We start from the raw sequence: 18,698 nt of genomic DNA on the forward strand, positions 1-18,698 counted from the left end.
GACGGGCAGGCTGCACGCGGGCAGGGCCGAGCGGGTGGCCCAGAGAGGCGGGGCAGCCCCAGAGGGGTTGGGGGAGCGGAGGTGCAGGAGCGCCCACCCCACCACGAGCACAGGCCCCGGGCGGGAGGCCTCTTTCCCTCTCATCCCCCTCGGACCACGGCCAAGGCCGCACCGCGGCAAGGCAGCCCAGCAGGCCGTCCACGAGGACCTGGGATCCCAGCAGAGAGAAGGCGGCCGTCAGACACGGGACAGAGCTATCCAAGGAAGATGTTTTATTTTCAAGTTTCTATGGAAATGTTACAAACAATGGAAACTGAAAAGAAAAAAACATTTAAAGTTTCAAGCTACCATTTTAAAATAAAAATATGATTAGGTGAAGTAATAAATAACGACACCCCAGAACACTGAGATGAAGGCGGGGCACGGGCCAGGGGCAGGCCCAGGCCGGGGCACCCTCCCCAGCCCGGCTGCCGGCCACTCGGCGTGCTAGGGAGGCAGGAATGAAAGGGCCACACTGTCCAAATCTTGACTTTATTTTTTTTATATAAAAAATGCAATTTTGGAAACCCACCCTACCTTTTCCCCTAACATAATGCTTTTACCTCTTAAAAATAAAAATAAAGTACTAATTCTATATACATCACATGTACCATACAAAAATGTATCCAAAGTTTCTATTGCTACCAAAGTGTTCTAAATTAAAACGAGTTACAGAAAGCCCCTCATTGTAAACAAAAGATTACAAGTTACAAAATCAAAGCACACACAGCCAGAGTCATTTATACAACAACCAACATCCTGCTCCCAAAGCAAGTTGAATTTTTATGTGCCTGTATAAAAATGCATATCAATATACTTCTGCAAATTTATTTTTCATTATAAAGCAAATGAATACACTTTCTACAATAAATAATCCGCTGGGAGGCACACCGTGGGAGGCTGGCAGGTGGGCAAGGCGGCAGGGGAGGCCCAGGAGGCCTGCCCCGGCCCTCACGGAGGCGGCGGAGTGTTTTTGGTGATTTGCGAGTGATGCACGCGGCATAAATTTATTCTCCACCTCTTTCCACAAAGTACCATTCAAAATAATGTCATTTTCTTTCTTAAAATACACATTTGTCATTGTAAATGTACATCCCGTCTATTAAATAGTGGTACTCTGTGTAAAGAGTATGATTTACAAAATTATTAAACATTCAAAAGTCTTTAAAAAAAAAAAGAGAGAGAGACAGAGAGAGCTACAGATTGAAGAAATGACGCCAGCAGCGCCCCCGCCGGTGCCCTGTGAGGGGCATGGGGCGGCGCCCAGATGGGGATGGGTCATAGGAAACCGGTAAAGAGCCCCTCCCCCTCCCTGGGAGGAAGAACCCAGCTGAGCTAAACGGAGAATAAGTTAAGTGGGGAGCAATGAACAGCATGTGCAGCTATGCACACTGGGCGGGCCGCCGCTCAGTCGATGTCGCTGAGGTCGCTGGCCGGCTCCCCGTGCACGCGGCTCAGGTGGCTCATGGCACGGTCGAAGGCGACCCTCACGGCCTTGCGGATGCTCGAGTTCCTGCCCTCCATCATCTTCAGCTTGTCTATCGTCTCGTCAATGCCCAGAGGGACCATCTTGGACTTCGGAAGCCACTGCCTTTGAGGAAGAAAACAGACTGTGAGGCCCGAGCACACCACCTGCCCATGGCGACCCGACACATGCCCGGCCTCCACACCCCAGGCAGCTCCTTGCAACCCCAGAGTGCAAGCCCTGCGGGCACGCCCGCCGCCCCCCGCCTGACTGCCAGGCACACCACTACCCAGCTGGCGGGGCACAGGGCTGCCCAGCAGAACCCAGCAGGGCAGCCGGCTGGAGCAGGCAGGGTCAGCGAGACGCCCCACCCCCTGACCTGGGGACATTGCAGGGCCCCAGCACAGGGCGGTCTGGCCTCAGACGGGCCTCAGGGCGGGGGCTGCGGAGGAGCCTGGAGCTGGAAGCCGTGCAGCCACGGCGGGAGCGGCCCTCGCAGAGAGCCCGCAGAGTGCACGAGGACCCGGGGGGCCCAGCGCTGGCGGCCCCCTGCCCGTCCCGGGGCTGGCCGAGCTCACCAGCTCCTCTTGTTGTCGAAGAAGAGCACGAGGAAGAGCTTCTCGTCGGCCTTGGTCTGCATGTGCTCGCCGGTCTTCAGCACGCCCAGCGGCGGGGCCGGGATGGTGACCCCGTTGTGGTGGCCAGGCACGCGCGGCATCTTAGGGTCGATGATCTGCACAGGGAGGGCGCGAGGTCACGGCACAGGCGGCGGCCAGACGGGCGGCGGGCGAGGAGGGACCCAGCCGCACCCCAACCCCGAGGCCCTGGCACCCCGACACCGTGAGGCCCTGGCTGCAAGACCCCCACCCCACGACTCCAAGCGCCCAACTCTGAGACCCCCACACCCTGACTCCCCAACACCCTGAGACCCCGACTCCGAAACCCCAACTCTGAGACCCCCACACCCCGACTCTCCTACACCCTGAGACCCCGACTCCGAAACCCCAACTCTGAGACCCCCACACCCCGACTCTCCTATACCCTGAGACCCCCCGACTCCGAGTCCCCAGCTGAGACCCCCACACCCCAACTCCCTGATGCCCTGCCTGCCCGACACCCTGAGACCCCGACTCTGCATGGGGTCTCCAGGGACAGCTGTCCTGGCAGTGCGGGATGGCCCCAGGCCCAGGAGCGGGGGACACGGCCCCGAGGCTCGGCGCCTGTACACCTGACCCGCCCACCCGCACTCACCAGGGCTGGGTACGAGGGGTAGCCACTGCACTTGGCCCACACGACCTTCAGGGGCTCGAGAACGGAGGCGGCCGCATCGGTGGATATCCACATGCTGTTCTGACCGACCTCTGGGGAGAAGGGTGGGGGAGAGGGGAGTCACAGGAGGGCCCTCAGGACCCACTGGGCCGCGCACCTGAGGTCACCTGGGCACCAGGACCGGGGGCACGAGTGGCCCTGCGTGGTGTCGGGGTCCTCTGCAGCTGTGCCCCTGCCCCGCTCCACACCCCCGGGCCTCCGGGTTCCGGCACCCCCCCCTCCGCGCAGGGCTGGTGAGCGCGGACTCACCAGCGGCAATGCGCGCCGCCTTGGCGTAGTTCCCATTCTCGATGCAGGATATCAGCTCGCTGCGGCCCTCCAGCGTGTGCCTGCGGACCAGGGCTGGCTTGCCGCGGCCGCACTTCGGTGCACTGAAGCTTCAGGGGAAAGCGGACAGACCGTCAGCACCCAGAGCACACAGGTGCCGGGCCTGGGGGGTTCAGGAGACGCAATGTGGGCTACAGCCACTTTTTTTTGGCTCCACCATGTGGGATCTCAGTTTCCCAACCAAGGACCAGCCTGGGCCAGGCAATGTGAGCGGCAGGTCCTAACCACAGGACCCCCAGGGACTCCCAGCCATCTCCGTGATAAACCAGGACTGGGGGGAGGCCCCTGTGGACGTGACCTAGACGCTCACAAGTTGTGCTCAACTCTCGCGTGCTGTCTTCCCCACTGTGAGCTCCACAGAGCGGGCGGCGGGGAGCAGGCACACCCGGGGCCTACCTGGCGTCGCAGAGCGGGCTGCTGCTGGAGGAGATGCTGGACTCGGATGCGCAGCGGCGGCGCGGCGCGGCGGTCCTCCCCGGGGCGCCGCCCAGCTCCTGCTCGCCCCGCGCGGCCCCAAAACCATTGGTGAGACCTGGAAAACAGGTGTGCGTGCAGCCCTGAGCTCGCCAGCTCTCTAAATCGGGACAACACAGACAAACGCACCTGCAACCCACACCCACGCGCCCGGCACATGGAGACAGACAGACGCACAGAAGAGGGGAACCGAGTGGAAACAGGTTCCCACGACGGCGAACAGACACCGGCTACTCCTTCCTGGACGCTCCAGCCCCACCAGCCGAGGCCCTGAGCCTGCGAGGGGGCACGGGGGCTTCCAAGGGATCTGCACGTCCCCAGCGAAGGAAAACCTTCTTCCAAAACAAAGCACGAGTGGGGTCCCCAGCCCTCCAGAGCCTGAGACCCAAGACAAGCGTCCGGTCCGTGTGGGACCCTTGTGTCCGGAAGCCACTCACACCGACCCTGCCACAGCACACAGGAGGCCAGGAGGCCCAAACAGCAAGCGACCCACAAACCCACAGCATCACGCCGCAGGTCAAGGAGGGCCTCAGAGCCAACCTCAGGTCCTGCCCCAGAAGTCCACGCCAGCAGGAGGCAGGGAGGAGACCAAGCGCCCCATCCCCCGGGTCACGACACGCCGGGAGCCTGAGGCGTGTCCAGCGCCACCCAGCCCAGCCCAGACCCTCTGGGCGACGGCTGCAGGGGGGAACGTGACTTTTCCTTCAAAAGAATCCCATTCCTCATGCTTCAAAAACCTAAAAATCCATTTCTTTAAAAATGTTTTGAAGGACTGGCTGATTACCGGCTTTCTCATCTGCCGTACATATTTCTCTGTAAATAAAAGGAGACGGGGAGACCCTTTACCAGCCAGCAGCAAAGACGCAGGAAGACAACACGCTTTCTGCTGCCCCGCCCGCAGTGAGCCGGTCAGACGGCTGCCCCTTGCCGGACGCACACCAAGCCTGGCACGTTCTCTCTTCTACCCAGATCTTATTTATTTATAAGTAGCAACCACAGGTAGTCAGGAGTGTTACACTCATTTTGGGAACCTGGACCAAACCACCCTGAGAAAGCAAGCGTCTCGTCTCAGCCCAGGGGCCAGATCGGCTCCGAGACCCCACCCGCACCCCAGGAGGCCCCCAGATAGCCTCTGACCCAGGGCCAGGCCCAGACACGCCCTCAGGGACAGCAGGGCCAAGGGTGCTCAGCCGCGGAGCGCAGAACCAGTGCTGGGGGGCCGCCTCCCCCGCCCCCCGAGCCGCTCAGCTGCCTTTCCTGGCAGAGAAGAGGACCCCGAGAGGGTGACGGGCAGCCTCACCACCTGACAGGCACCCGGCGCCTGGGAAGGGCTCGGCGAGGGGTGAACGGGGCCTGCCGTCTGCGGCCCCAGCACACGGCGCGAGGCGGGAGCCGCCCACCCAAGGCCCGACAGAGGCTGGGAAAGGGGGGATGGGCAGCCCCAGGACCCTGAGCGCATCGCGGGGTGACAGCACCGAGCCCTGTCCGTGCACACACTTGGTGACGAGCGACACCAGGGGGAGAGGACCCGGGGGGCAGCTGGGGCACACGAGGACACGCGCGCCTCCCCAGGACTCAGGGGACACCCCTACCCAGGGTGACGAGTGAGTCAAGCAGAGTCTTCCACACGCTACCCGCTGAGTGTCAGACAAGCCCAAGGGCATGCGGCCCGTGGCTGGAGCACCTCACCGGGCCTGAAGTGACACTGGGCAGGAGCTCGCACAGGGTCCCTTTGAAACACCAGGAGTCAGGTCAGGGCCCAGTCAAAAGTGGCTCTGGGGACAGGCCAAAGGCCCCAGGGTCCCTGGGAATCAGAGCCAATGCCTCGGATGACAAGAGGCACCCAGGGTCTCACACCCCCTTCTCCATCCCAGAGACTGACACGCCGAGCGGGGAGCCCTGGCCCAACTCGAGATGCCGGTCGGCGGGGCCACAGTGAGCGTCCTGAACCCTCACGGCGTGGGGACAGGAGGCCCCCAGGGGCTCCTGCAGGCCACAGCCCACCAGGCTCGCGCGGGGCGCCCCGGGCACTGGACCACAGCCAGCCTCTCGGAGCAGCGGCGTCAAGGGCCGGCTGTCTTAGTTACAGGCTTTCATTTTCACTGTCGGCAATGGAACTGCACTCTGGGGTGCCTCTCCACCTTTCAACGGAAGCACAGATGCGCAGCAGGTAGGATCCCGACGCCCTGCTTGTGCCCAGAGCGGCTCCAAGAAGACGCAGCAGCAGGAAGGCCGGCAGGGCCCCCGTCAGGGGAGGCCCACGCCCGGGACAGGACGACCGCTCCCGGCAGCAGGCACTCGGCGTGGTGACAGAAACAGAGCTGTGCCCCCCAGAGACCCGGGGGCGACCGAGGCGCGGGAGGACAAGCAGGGGGCAGCAGGAGCCGGAAGGCCAGCGCCAACAGCGACAGCGAGGGCGGATGGCGCCGACGCCACGCGGGCCGGGCCACGCGGTCCTTCCTGCACCGGCCCCAGCGCCACCCCGGGTCCTCTAGAGCCAGTCCGGTGCCGGGGAGGGCAGGCCAGGTCTGTCCACGTCAGTCGTCTGTGGAGGCAGCGGCTCCGCGGGGGCCTCAGCCCAAGGCATCCCTCTGCACAGTCGCCCTGGGCGCAGGGAGGCCACGCGACGTCCCAGCCAGCTTGAGCACCTGCGGGCGGCCGGCCGCCGGACGGGGCGGGCAGGGTGAGGCGGCCTGGCTCCTCCAGGTGCTGTGTGTGGGTTTTGTGTGGCGCTTCCAATGCCATCCACAAGGACTGGGTGACACGCAAGGATGCGGGGTCCTTCCACTTCTCCCGTCCAAGGTGAGAGAGAGAACAGTTAGGGTCCAAAGAGTGAGTTACCCCGCATGTTAGTAGCTAAAACGAGGACCTGGAAAACAGCGAAACAGCCGTTTAGTCTGACTGAAGGCCTGCAGGCCAGACACTCCCTGAACAGCACGCATGCCAGGAGCCGGGAGCCAGGAGCCACGCGGCAGGTGTCGCGACAGGAGGGCCCAGGCCAAGAGTCGGTGGGCACGGAGGAAGCGGGCAGACAGCGCGGGCCCCAGAGACACGGCTCCGGGAGCGACAGCCAGCGCGATGACCCCCAGTGGTGCCTGCAACGAGAGGCCCACGTGCCCGGAAGAAGGGAGGCCTTGCCACACGCAGTGGACACCGAGGACTTCCTACGAGGCACAAAAACACCTCTCTGGGAAAAGCAGAAGGCTGCAAATGCCCACATCCCGAGACCGCAAAGTCTGTGGCTTGGAGCCACGGAGCCCGCCAGACGCCCGGGTGAGGCCACCCCAGGACCTGGGGCCAGCCCAGTCGGTGCCGAGCAGACCCTCAGGACGAACTGCGCGTGGAAGACGGAAGACGCCGCCATCCGGAGAGGAAGAAAGGGCTCTGCCTGAGCCGGGCCGCAGGGGTGGCAACTCCAACGTGCCCAGCCCACTCGCAAGGCCTCCAGAACTGCCTTCCAGAGCAGCCACCATCCCTGAGAACCTGCAGCGGCCTTGTCTCAGGGGTGGCAGCAAAGGAGGGACGTGGTTCCTACAGAGACGTCTCAGGAGGGAGCCCAGAGGCCCCGAAAGCCCAGCAGCCGGAGACCCACGGGGCCAGAGGTCCGAAGCTCAGCCACTTAGAGAGGGCACTCAGGGCCTGGCAGTCCCGGCACACCGGCTTCGCCAGGGCCCTGACCACAGAGTGGCGTCTGCCTCGCCTCCCGGCATCGGGGACGCTGCTAGGAGAATCCTAGCAACAGAAAGCCAAGCCAAGCGTCTCCCACTAAGCCCGGCTGAGAAAGGGCCGCCACAAAGGGCCCCATCTGAGCCTGGGCCCCGGACACCCACGCAGCCCGAAGAGCTCCTAGCTCTAAAATGCACCAGAACTGCCAACTTGGCATCAACTCATCAAAAGCACTCTACTTACTGGAAAGTGTACTATCTAATAAAGCTAGTTAACGGGCACACATTTACTCTGGCGCCAAGAAGACCGGTCTGTCTGTCAAGGTGCAGGAGACACACCTCCGTGAAAGCTGGGACCTGCCCACCCCGCGGACCCGCGGCTCAAATCCAAGCAGCAGAGGGGAGGACACACTTCTCTGTGTGGCTGTGACCGACGCACCAACAACTCACGCCACGGCTCCAGTCCGCGGCCAGCACGCCTCCAGAGACAACCACAGCACAGCCACCCCAGAGGGGACGCGAGGGTGACCCACCGCTAGTTCACCAGCACGGAAACCCTGCGCATCCGCCAGAAGGGCTGGGGTTCAGTACAGGCTGAAAGCAGGGGAGCAAAGACGCCCGGTGTGTAAACAACCCGGGGGACTCCTGAGGAGCGCAGGCACACGGACGTGAGCTCATCAGACAGACCTCAGCCATGAGTGCTCTGTGATAAACCAGAACCACATTCACACTGCCTTAGCAGCAGACAGCTCAGTGCACGTGAACCAACCAAGCCACACAGGACAGCAAGAGGGCAGGCGGACGACATGCCGTGTCCACCGGGCCCGCAGGCTTCAGAAGAGGGGCCCGCCGCCCGGCACCCACGCACCCGCCACAGTCGGAGCCTCCGGGGCCAGACTCCCAGGAGGGGACCAGCAGGGCCCCCAGGCCAAGCGGACCCGGGCCCTCGGCCACCCTGAGGTGCTGCCACCTCAGGCCTGCGACTGGGCGCTTTTCAAAAAGAAACCGTGTCTGTCTCCTCCCGTGGACAGCAAAGGGCAAACACCGGCCCTGGAGGCCCCCCCACCCCACCCCGACTGCCCGAGACTGGGAGCACACGGGGGGCGCTGTTTACCTGTGTCCAGGCGCTTTCCCGGGGACCCCTCCTCCACCTCAGAGTCGCCGCAGGTGCTTCGCGACCTTTTTCTTGGCTGCAGAAGAGTCTCCAACCTCGGAAGGACTACAGACAAAAAGGTTTTGGTCCCTAGCTGAGGAGAAGTTGGCTGGGTTTCAGTGTTCTCGGCAGACTTTGGGGGGCTTACACTTTTCGGTTTGCAGAAGAGAACAGAAGTGCGTCTGTTTACATCGCTCGATGGCTCCGCCCCCGGCGCAGCGCCACTACGGGCGAGGGTGGGCTCTGGAGAGTGTCCGCTTAGCAGCGCGCTCTGAGTGCAAGTGTTATGTGACTCATTACCAAATGTGACTCTTTTGGGCAGTTTACTCTGCTCTGGGTGGAGTTCTACTGGGTTGAGGGTTGGTGGTTCTGAGTTAGGCTCCGAGTTTGAAGGAAGAGGTAATGCATCTGATGGTTCAAGTTTAGGGGGAGATTTATCTCCTGAAAAAATTATAAATAAAGTGATTTTTGAAAGCTGATAATTATCAAAGCTATCATAAAACTTACTATAATTGTGAAGTCCACCAAAATACTAATTCAATCAAGGAAACACAGCATCACACATAACTGTCTGCAAGCAGCCGCGGTTACTGTGTGCGCGTCCCTGACGCCCGGCCGGCGCCTGCACCCAGGGTCCAGAGGCTCCCTGAGCCCACCGCACATGCGCCAGCCCAAGACATCATTCGAACTCATGACAGTCGCTGCAATCGACAGCCACTTACCTTGAGGAAGAAAAATATGTCACGTAACTAAGGGGGTCTAAGCGGGCATTCCCACAGTCCTGACCTGGTCCACAAGGTTAGCAAACAGAAGGAAACAAGCATGTAAATCTGATTTCTGACCAGGGCATTCTAAGTCGATGGCAAAGAACAGGGAGCGGTGAGTGGCTGCAAAGGCGCCAGGAAAGCCCCCCGTCGGTTCTCAGACCGTGCCGCCTTCAGAAACGTTACAATCCAAGCGCGTTATTTTAAATCTGACTTGAAAGATAAAAACACAATCTTTGGACAAAGACTATCTTAATCTTAGCCTCTGTAGAAAAGCTTTTAGAAATTACAAAAAAAAAAAAACAAGATACTTGAGAACCAGTGCATTAGCCCCGGGCCCTGGGTAGCTGGAGAGACCTGTCCTTGGAGGACGGGGTGGGCATGTCCTCTGGGATGAGCCCCTGAGGTTTCCCTCCAATCAAGGTTGAGGCTGGCATCAAGACGTGCAACACAGAACAAGTGTAAGCAGCACGTACGATTACAAAGTCGTCTCTACTGGAGGAAACCTGCAAATCCCCCCAGATCTATCGGAAACAACACAAGGTGACAGGTTTCAACTCAAAGTCATTTTGAAAGTGAGACGCTACACAACTTCAAAGGTTCACTTAGGTCTCAGAGCACGTTTTGTGAATTCTCCCCACTGACAGTGAGATGGGCCGGCCAGGCTTGGCACCCAGGAGGGGGGCCGCGGTCAGGCTCCACCCAGAGCTTTCAGACGAGCCTCGTGACACGGCTTGGAAAACGAGGAGACAGCCTTTCCTTGACCAAAGCTGTTAGAAACGTCAGTGAAAACACACGTGCAAACTGGAAACACGTGTGCAGCTGGCAGGGCTCGAATCCTGCTGACGAAGCTCCCACCTGCTGCCCGCGGCCGTGCAGGACACTGACCCGTGGGGGAGCTGCAGGCGGGCAGGGTGAGTGCTGGAACCTCCCTGGGAGCCGGCCCCTCCTCCTTCCCTGGAGAGGCCTCCTCTCCCCACAACCCGGGGCCCCACAGGGGCTCTCATGCTGACCTGATACCCAAGCTGCCGGCATCCGCCTCTGCCTCTGCCTCGGCAGGGGACCTGCGCTGCCCCGCCCTCCATGGAGGACGCCGCTCCCAGGGTCCCCACTCAGCAGTGAGCCAAGACAACGGCCGCCCCACCCCAGGCCTGGGCGTTCCTGCCAGGGCAGCTGCCCCCAGCACACAGGCCCTGAACCCCACAGCCCGCGGCCCCCACTGGGCCCACACTCTGCCTACACCAGCCACGAGGGGGGCTCGTCAGAGGGGCGCCTCACTCCTCCCCCCGAAGACGACGCTATGGCTCAGGGCTCTGAGGCTGCCAGAGCGGCTCACAGATGTGTCCCGGGCGTCCACAGCCTCATGGACGGCGGGGGTCATGGCAGAAGGTACTCAGGTGACCCAGTGCAAACCACCCCCCGACCAGCTGCAGGCGTCCCACGGGCCGCGGACTCCAAGCCTCGGTGTTCTCATTCGTCAGACGGGAACAGACAGGGCGGTGCCCGCCATCCGGCGGCCCACAGGCAGGTGCTGGCCAGGGCTGCTGGGGCCTGTCCTCGGGGACCACACACTAGACCTTACACCCCCGCGGCCACTGGTCGCTAACACACCGCTCAGCTGCTCGGGAGAGACATTCCGGGGACGTCTGGAATAAACGCCGTGCTCGCAGCACAAACGAACGCAGAGCCTCAGGACGCATCAGCGTGAAACCTGGCATCTGGAGTCCCAGTCGAGGGAACTCACGACGCACAGATCAGCATGGGCCCCACCCAGGGCACCCCACCCCACCATCCACACCCCAGGCACTGCCCTCCCATGAGATGCTTCCAAACCAAAGCTACACATGCACCGGGGACCCAGCCTGGGAGCTTCACTGGACACCGTGCCACCACCTCTCCCGAGTCGGGGCGGCCCCCCCGCCTGACTCGAGCGTGACCTCTTCATCCAGCCTCAGCTGCGCTGGTTCCCGCGGCCCCTACTCCTCTGGGGAAGGAGAGGACCCAGTCCTGAGCGGTGAAGACAGAGCCCCAACCTGAGACTAGCCCGAGAGGGCGGCAGTAGGCGGCAGACTCCCCTCCAAGGCCCACGGCCACGCCGTTCGGGCCCCCACTGCTCAAGGAAACCAACCTGGAAACTGAAGACCTGCCCGCGAGGCTCCCCGCTGACCGTGGGAAGGTCATGCTGCCACCCCTCCAGCCTGCCCCGAGTCTCCTTGTCAGGGTTTCCAGTGGAAACCCCGTGAGCATCAAGTCACAACCAAGGCGTTGAGAAGCCACTGCCCTTTCAGGTGTGATGGACGACACGGCGCAACTCCTGCCCCAGGACCGTGCTCCCAAGCACATTTCTGCACTCCTTCACACGCGGCCGTCTCCACGGCCTGCGCCGACCACTGCTCACAGACCCCCCCCAGTGCTGATGTCTGTCGCTTCACTGGGGGCACCCCCGCCCGCGCCGCTGGCCAGCCACCTCCACCACACTGCTCCTCCCACACGCCCCTTCCAGCTGGCCCCGCTCAGACCACTACGCTGGCTTCCTCTAACGTGCGCCCAACCCCAAAAGCAGCATGAGGGGCCCACGGGACACCCGCATAGCGGGAGAGCTCAGAGAAGCTGCCCCACTGCTGGGGCGATGGTAACACCAACCTGGTGGCCCGTTCTCCCGCAGCGGGGGCAGCAGGGGTGGCTGGCAGGAGGGGCCGTCCTATACCCAGAGAACCCCGAGGGCACAGGGGGGCACCGTCGGGGAGCCCAGCGAGACCTGGCTGCCGAAGGCCCCTGGGAGAAGGGCTGCTTGGAACCAAACCCACAGGCAGGGCCACTGTGCTGATGGCAGGGAGGCCCCGGACTCTACAGTCCAAGCGCGAGTCCCGCCCCCGAGCAGGGACGCTCCAGAGCCTGCAGCTGGCACACGGCCACCCAGGCAGAGGGCACCATGAGGGGCCCCACCCCACCGCATGGCCACCTTCTCCGAGCAGAGAAAGCTTGGGGATCCAGGTCCTACCCGCTGCTCCTCAGGCAGCTGGACTGCAGGACACCACCGGACCAGAGCAGTCCACCCGCTCACGGGCACCACAGAGAGAGACGTAGCATCACTGCCAGGACACGGCAGGGCCCCAAGGCCAGCACACACCTGCAGAGACCTCGGTCCTTTTCAAAGGGTGAGCAGTAGAGCAGCTTTCTATGTCCTTTCGTTAAACCGCTTTGTTGTTCTTATTTGGACAAAGTCGTAAAAATTCAGAAAGACCACACACAGCTGCTAAGAGCCGTGCAGGGAGGGAGCCTGACCCCACCACCTGTGCTGCTGCCTGAAACGCCCAACTCTCAAGTGAGGAGAGGAGGGCAGGAGGGGGCGACGCTCCACCCGCCCAAAGGGCACCTGAAGGGCACCTCCAGGAGCCCAGGCTGAGCCCGGGCTGTCCCCGGGGAGGGGCCCCCACGCGCGTCCCAGCCACAGGGGCACGGGGCCACTGGAGGGCCCTGCTGCCCTGCACGCCCTGGGAGAGGAGCTGAGACGGTCCTCCCCACGCGCAGCCTCGCCGGGTTACCGGGCACCTGCTGGGAGACTGCTCCACGTTCCCGCCCCGGCACACGGCCGCGCCTCCTGGCACACCAGCCCCTCACTCTCTGACCGCTCTGCAAGGCTGTGGACAACCTGAACCGTGCTCTAGAGACAAACCTCATTTCACCCCCAACGTTTTTAAGTGGCCAAATGCGGCGCAGACAGGACTACCCCAGCCTCAGCCCGGAGTGTCTCCGAGCGCTTACCTTCCTCCGCGGCCTCCTGCCCCCGCGGAGCACCGTCCTCTTCCGAGCCTGCAGTACCTGACTCCGCGGCCGGGGGCTGGCTGTGCTGCTGGCTCAGCTTGCTCCGCAGGACGGCAATCTCCTTCTTCAGCAGCTTGGCCCGTTTGCTCCGTGACCCACTGGACTTCATGGCACACGTGAGGTCCAGCATGTCCAGTAGCTCCCTCAGCTGCTCCTCCAGGACCATGTGGGCCCTGTTGGCTGGGTTCAGCAACCTGTCCACTGGAGGCAGAGACACGGCCATCAGTCGCCACATGGGCGCCGCCAACCTGAGACCACCTCCCCAGGGGCCCCAGGGCCCTACCCTCGCATGGCGCCTACCGGCTGGGCACCACTGGCAGACACAGGGGCCGGGGCCGCGCCCGGGGCCGCTGAGCCCTCCCACCAAGACCAGGCGCCCAGGCGAAGAAAGGCCGGAAAGAGGTCCAGACTCGCCAGGGGCACCAGCTCGGGGCCACGTGCGTCTGAGCCTGAGTCTCAGTGCCAGGTTGTTATGTGACTTTTTTTAAACTGGGCTGCAAAGTTCACAGGTAATTTGGAGTTTGGGATATATTTATAAGAAAAATCCTCAACAAAATAAATTTCAGCCAAACACCAAAACGTATAGAGTAAACTACCTTGAATCAGTGAGAAGCGGCTAAGAAACTGAGTGAGTCTACAGAATCTCCTGCAAACAGAACTGGGACAAAAACCACGGCAGCGCGGCCATCAGACACGGAGGTGCCTCTGGCTCCACAGGCAAACCTCTCCCTAAAGCACCCGCCTCATCATGAGAAGAGCAAGATGCCAGTACAGGGAACCAAGTAAGAATGCGTCCTAACAGAATGCCACAGACAGGAAGGTCCACAGCAAGAAATCCCATCTCATCCGAAAGCCCCCCAGGCAGAGGACACTACGGGGAGGGGCCTGGGGCCGCCCAAGCACAGAGGGGACACAACCGTACTTCTCGCCCCAGTCCATCCTTCGTGAAAACCTGGGCGCAGAAATGGACGCAGAGACTCACGGTGACTTGCCTGGCCACTTCCTGCAGGGCTGGCACCCCTTCCCGACCCAGAGCACTCAGGTGGGGGAGGAGGTAGGTCTGCTTCCGAGGACCCGGGAGAGCCAGCAGACACGGCGTCCCTCCCGAGGCCGCCTCGTGAGGTGGGACAGGGAGACCAGCAGGGACGGCCTGCACCTGATCCCTGATCCCTTGCAAGGCGCTTCCTCTGCCACAGGACGTCCTCAGAGGCCCCCAGGCCCACCTGCGCACACAGCCCGAGCGACACTGCTCCCTGGTCTGTATCAGGGCGACCTGCTGTCCCACTCGGGCCACGGCTCACGTGCCTCTCAAGTGGGCACCTGAAATGTGGATGCTCTCAGCAAAGATGCGCTGAGGGTAAGATCCACGCTACATGGCACACACAGAAGGAGAAGCCATTGAGAGCAACCCTGCCATTCCTGGGTCACTTTCACATTAAAACCACAATAATCAGGTGTACCAGGTCAAAGATAGGATGCGAACACAAGTCCTCACGGGGCTCCTAGGAAACCTCAAGCCAGCGTGCAGCTCGCATCCCGCCTCCTGAGCCTGCACTCCAGCATCAGGAAAAGTGCCCCACCACCTGCTCCTGGACGGCCGTGCTCACCCTCGTCCCAGGAGAAAGGCCGCCGAGGGGCCGGGGGCGGCCGCTCGGGCAGGTGCATCCCCGAGGCCTCGTCGAAGCCGACGCTGTCCGCCTGGCGCCGGGCCTGCCTGAGCACCACGCCGCCCTGGTCACGCAGCCGCACAGCGGCCCGGTAGAACACTGTGTCCTTGGCGTTGTACTTCATGCAGTTGTCCACGATGAGGTCAAAGTCCTCTTCCAGCTCCCTGAGTGTCCGGTACCCCTGTGCTTCTAGCCGCTTCCGCATTGTGGCAAAGTCCATGGGGCGTTTGATGTGATCCAGATAATCCGGGACCTGGTTTCAGGGAACAAAGCAACCGTTTACAGACACAACCAGAGTCACACACTCCACGCAACCAGGACACCCGTCATGTACATACATACACACACGGGCATACTCCATGCTCACGCAGTACCGCAGGGCAGCCCAGCTCCTCTGGCCAGACACGCACACACTGGGAGGGGTCCTCCACATCCCCTGGGCCACTGCAGACCCGAGGGAGGCCGGCACAGGAGGCGAGGACACCTACCTCCTTCAGGCTCACTGGCTGGGCAAATATGCGGGCCGGGTCCTTCTCCTGCAGCTGGTCCAGCACCGAGCGCAGCAGCACAGTGAGCGGGGTCAGCCGCAGCTCCAAGGCCATCTGCTCCACCTTCACCTGGGGGCCAGTGCACCAGGGCTCAGCGCCCGAGGGGATGCGCCCTCTGAGGAGCCACCTCCCACCTCGAGGGTGCAGCACCATCCAGGGGCCGACGGAGGTCCACATTAAAGGCACAGAGTACAGTATCCCCCTCCTGCTCACACCTCCTGGGACCCGCTGAACACCACACCCCACCCCAGCCAGTCTACTTCACGGCAGAGATCGGTGTCAGCCCCTAAAGCCACCAGCACCCTTCACCAGAGAGGACCACTCAGGAAGCCGGGGCAAGGACTGTGGGCCTAGCACAAGCTGCCCCTTCCCCGGGACGCCCCGCCCCTTCCCCGGGACGCCCCGCCCCTTCCCCGGGACGCCCCGCCCCTTCCCCGGGACGCCCCGCCTCTTCCCCGGGACGCCCCGCCCCTTCCCGGGACGCCCCGCCCCTTCCCGGGACGCCCCGCCCCTTCCCCGGGACGCCCCGCCCCTTCCCCGGGACGCCCCGCCCCTTCCCCGGGACGCCCCGCCCCCGCAGCCTCACCTGCTCCCGCTTGAGCTTCTCGCGCTTGCGCAGAAGCTCGATGAGCAGGCGGGCGCGCTCCAAGTCGTGCCGAAGCCGCTGCCAGTACTTGAGCTTCTCTTTGGCAGCTTGAATCTCCTCATCGTTCTCTCTCTGAGAAAAAGAATGGAGTCGGCCTTGTCCCCCACACAGACATACACGGGTAAGGCTCCGCGGCTCAGCCCCTCGCCTCCGCCCCGGGAAGCCTCCTCCCGGGACAAGCTGGTTCATCTCCAGGCCAGCGCTGTGGCGGGGGTGGGGCCAGGCAGGGAGAGCGCGCGGCCAGCGCGCAGAGCGCTTCCGCCGGCACCCCACCGCCAATGCCCGCACCCCCGGCCTCACTCCCGTCCCTCCCCGAGCTCTGCCCAGGACCTGGGGTCCTCAGAGCCTCCTGGAGGGGCTCAGGGCTGCCCGCCCCCAGCCCCAGGGGCCTACCCTCCCACCGCTGCACGTGCGGGCCTCTCAGTGCACCTGAAGGCTGTCCCACCACAGCTCCTCCCACACCCCCCACTAAGGCTCCTGTCGGGAGTCTGGGGCCCTCTCGGTCAAGGCCACTCGGAAGCCGAGTCCAACCTCACGCATGAGGCTCCCCTTCCCTGCCGCCGCGCCACCGCCACCGCCACCGCCACCGCCATGGGCCTGCTCCGGCTGCGGCAGCGCAGGCACCGCTTTCCAGAACGCTCCGCACTCAGCCTCCTCTGCCCCTTGAGGCCCACCTCCATCCAGAGCGAGCTGTAACAGGGCAGCCATCTGGCTGCGTCCGCGGCCCCCAACCCCTATCCCAGTGCAAACCCCGAACCCTGGCAGCAAGGAGCACTCTGCTCTGAGAGGATCGACCCTCACTAAGGCTGACGCTGCGTTCCAGGACCTCAGGGTCTGAAGGCAAAAGACCCGTGGCCAGAGTTGCAAGGCCCCTCTCGCTCTACCGGGGAAGGCAGCAGAGGGGCCCACCCAGGAGGCCGGACGCAGGGAAGGAGCCGGGCCTGAGTCTCCCCTCCACCAGCATCCTCCAGCTCTACCGGATTCCAATCACCGGCTTGTTTTTACGGTATTTAAAATTCTCAGACATCAAACAGGAGTTAACAGTAACATGAGCTGTATAAACAAGGCCAGTAAATACATTAAACAGTGGGCTCAGAAAACCAAATTTCCCGAGAGCATCTGAAATCATCTCTTCCGTCAGTTTGAAACAGACACTGAAAATATCAGCTCGAAGGACGTTTAGCCTGGTGGCCCACGAGACACAGGAAAGCAGTTAAGTCCCCAGAAACCACTGGTGCCCACCTGCTGTGCCTGCCGCTGGCTGCAGGACCACAGGCCCTGCCTCCGACACAGTGCCCCCGCCAAGCAGGAACCTGCGGGGAGGACCTGGCCAAGCCCCACACCTCTTGTGTACAGAAAGAAGGGCCTGCCTTTCTGACTCTACACGAGCAGTCTAATTCCTACGTGAAACCAATCCGGGAAGGTTCCATACACTGGGGGAGTACTGCAGTCATTTCTGGTTTCAATCAGCTATCAAGAGAGCTCTGAGGACACTGTCTGCAACCCAGCCGTCGTTCACCCGTGGAAGGAAGGGAGCACACCCAGTGCCTAGAAGTGAGACAGACAGAACCCCCCCACCCCACAAGGTCAACACCAACTGGGTCAGACCAGCACCCCGGCTGGGGACAGAGCAGGCCAGCTCTGCAGCGTGAGGACCCCGCACATCAGGCCGACTCCCAGGGCACGAGCAAGGGTGGGAGACCCTGAGGAACAGCCATCTCGCCCTGCCAAGCCGCCAGCAACAGTGGTGTAGACAGCAAGAGGCCCTGCCCCAGCTCAGCAGGACAACCAGCTGTCCGAAAGCCCCCGGAAAGCGAAGAGGGGATGCCCTCCCCACCACAGGGCGCGTCAAGGGGAGCTGGCGGACGTGAGCACTCGAGGGCGGGTGGGACAGGAGCCGCACCCCCCCCCCCCCAGCCCAGCACATGCCCGCAGGCCCCCAGCCTGCTCTGCAGGACGGAACCACCACGGGCACCTACAGAGGCCAGGGCTCCACGGGCCCAGCAGACACCACGGAGGGGCCAGACCACTGAGGAGGCAGGGGACAGGAGTACCCAGCAACCGAAGCACCTCATCCCGTCCAGCCCAGCTCATCCCGTCTGTCTGTCCGTCCCTGACTGGAAGGTCTGCCGTGAGAGAGAAGGGCTGCACCTAGCCTCTCCCAGGGCCCAGCTCAGGGCAGACGCCCAGACACACAGACTAGTGCATCAGGTTAAACACTAATACCAAGCATTTTTAAAGTTTCAAAAATCATCAGAATCACACCAAGTCTTCAACAGTCCATGTGGAACATGAACGGGTTGCCCCCAAAAGCCAACCTCCGCTAGGAAGGGGTGGGAAGCAAGAGGTAGTGCAGCCCTCCCACCTACCCTGCGATGGGGCGCTCCCAGCCATTCCAGGCTGGCGGGGGCAGGCAGACCCCCACCCGTGGCCCTGCCCACACGGGCTGCACCGCTGAGCCCACTACCACCAAGTCAGGACTGGCCCCTGGTCAAGCCCAGCTGCACCTCCGTCTGAATCTCTGTGGTTCCTCCCAATTCCTTCAGCCAAGAGAACTGACCCTTCTGTTTCCTGTGCGTGAATTCTCCTGTCATTACAAATTTCCCTCATGTGTGGCAGGACATGAGGAGAACACAACTGCTCTCAAACCCACATGCTGACCCTGGGAACGTGTGCTCCCCTGAGGTGCGGGCAGGCCCCTCACGCACCCCAACCTGGGCCCAGGTCTTGCGCCCCACGCAATTCCCCCCGCCAGCCCAGCCCCAGAACACACTCCCAGCTCTGCACTCTGCACCT

General features: G+C 62.5%; 1 protein-coding gene across 5 annotated transcripts in view; it reads right to left on the reverse strand.

The window, feature by feature from the left end:
* Positions 1 to 302: 302 nt before the first annotated feature.
* BRD1 (bromodomain containing 1) overlaps positions 303 to 18,698 on the reverse strand; it is a 33,135-nt gene continuing 14,739 nt past the window's right edge. For 2 of the 5 annotated variants that reach the window (XM_052639316.1, XM_052639315.1), the window contains 10 exons: positions 15,843 to 15,974; positions 15,197 to 15,325; positions 14,649 to 14,961; positions 12,982 to 13,242; positions 8,414 to 8,893; positions 3,557 to 3,692; positions 3,083 to 3,210; positions 2,756 to 2,865; positions 2,083 to 2,237; positions 303 to 1,630 (listed from right to left, as the gene is read on the reverse strand). In XM_052639316.1, coding sequence (XP_052495276.1) covers positions 1,447 to 1,630; positions 2,083 to 2,237; positions 2,756 to 2,865; positions 3,083 to 3,210; positions 3,557 to 3,692; positions 8,414 to 8,893; positions 12,982 to 13,242; positions 14,649 to 14,961; positions 15,197 to 15,325; positions 15,843 to 15,974 — 2,028 coding nt within the window. In that variant the 3' untranslated portion in view covers positions 303 to 1,446. Of the gene's footprint in view, positions 1,631 to 2,082; positions 2,238 to 2,755; positions 2,866 to 3,082; positions 3,211 to 3,556; positions 3,693 to 8,413; positions 8,894 to 12,981; positions 13,243 to 14,648; positions 14,962 to 15,196; positions 15,326 to 15,842; positions 15,975 to 18,698 lie in introns of those variants that run through there. The other 3 variants (XM_052639317.1, XM_052639318.1, XR_008199328.1) reach the window with 3 other exon arrangements.

Source organism: Budorcas taxicolor, chromosome 5 (genome assembly GCF_023091745.1).
Source record: "Budorcas taxicolor isolate Tak-1 chromosome 5, Takin1.1, whole genome shotgun sequence".
Taxonomy (NCBI): domain Eukaryota; kingdom Metazoa; phylum Chordata; class Mammalia; order Artiodactyla; family Bovidae; genus Budorcas; species Budorcas taxicolor.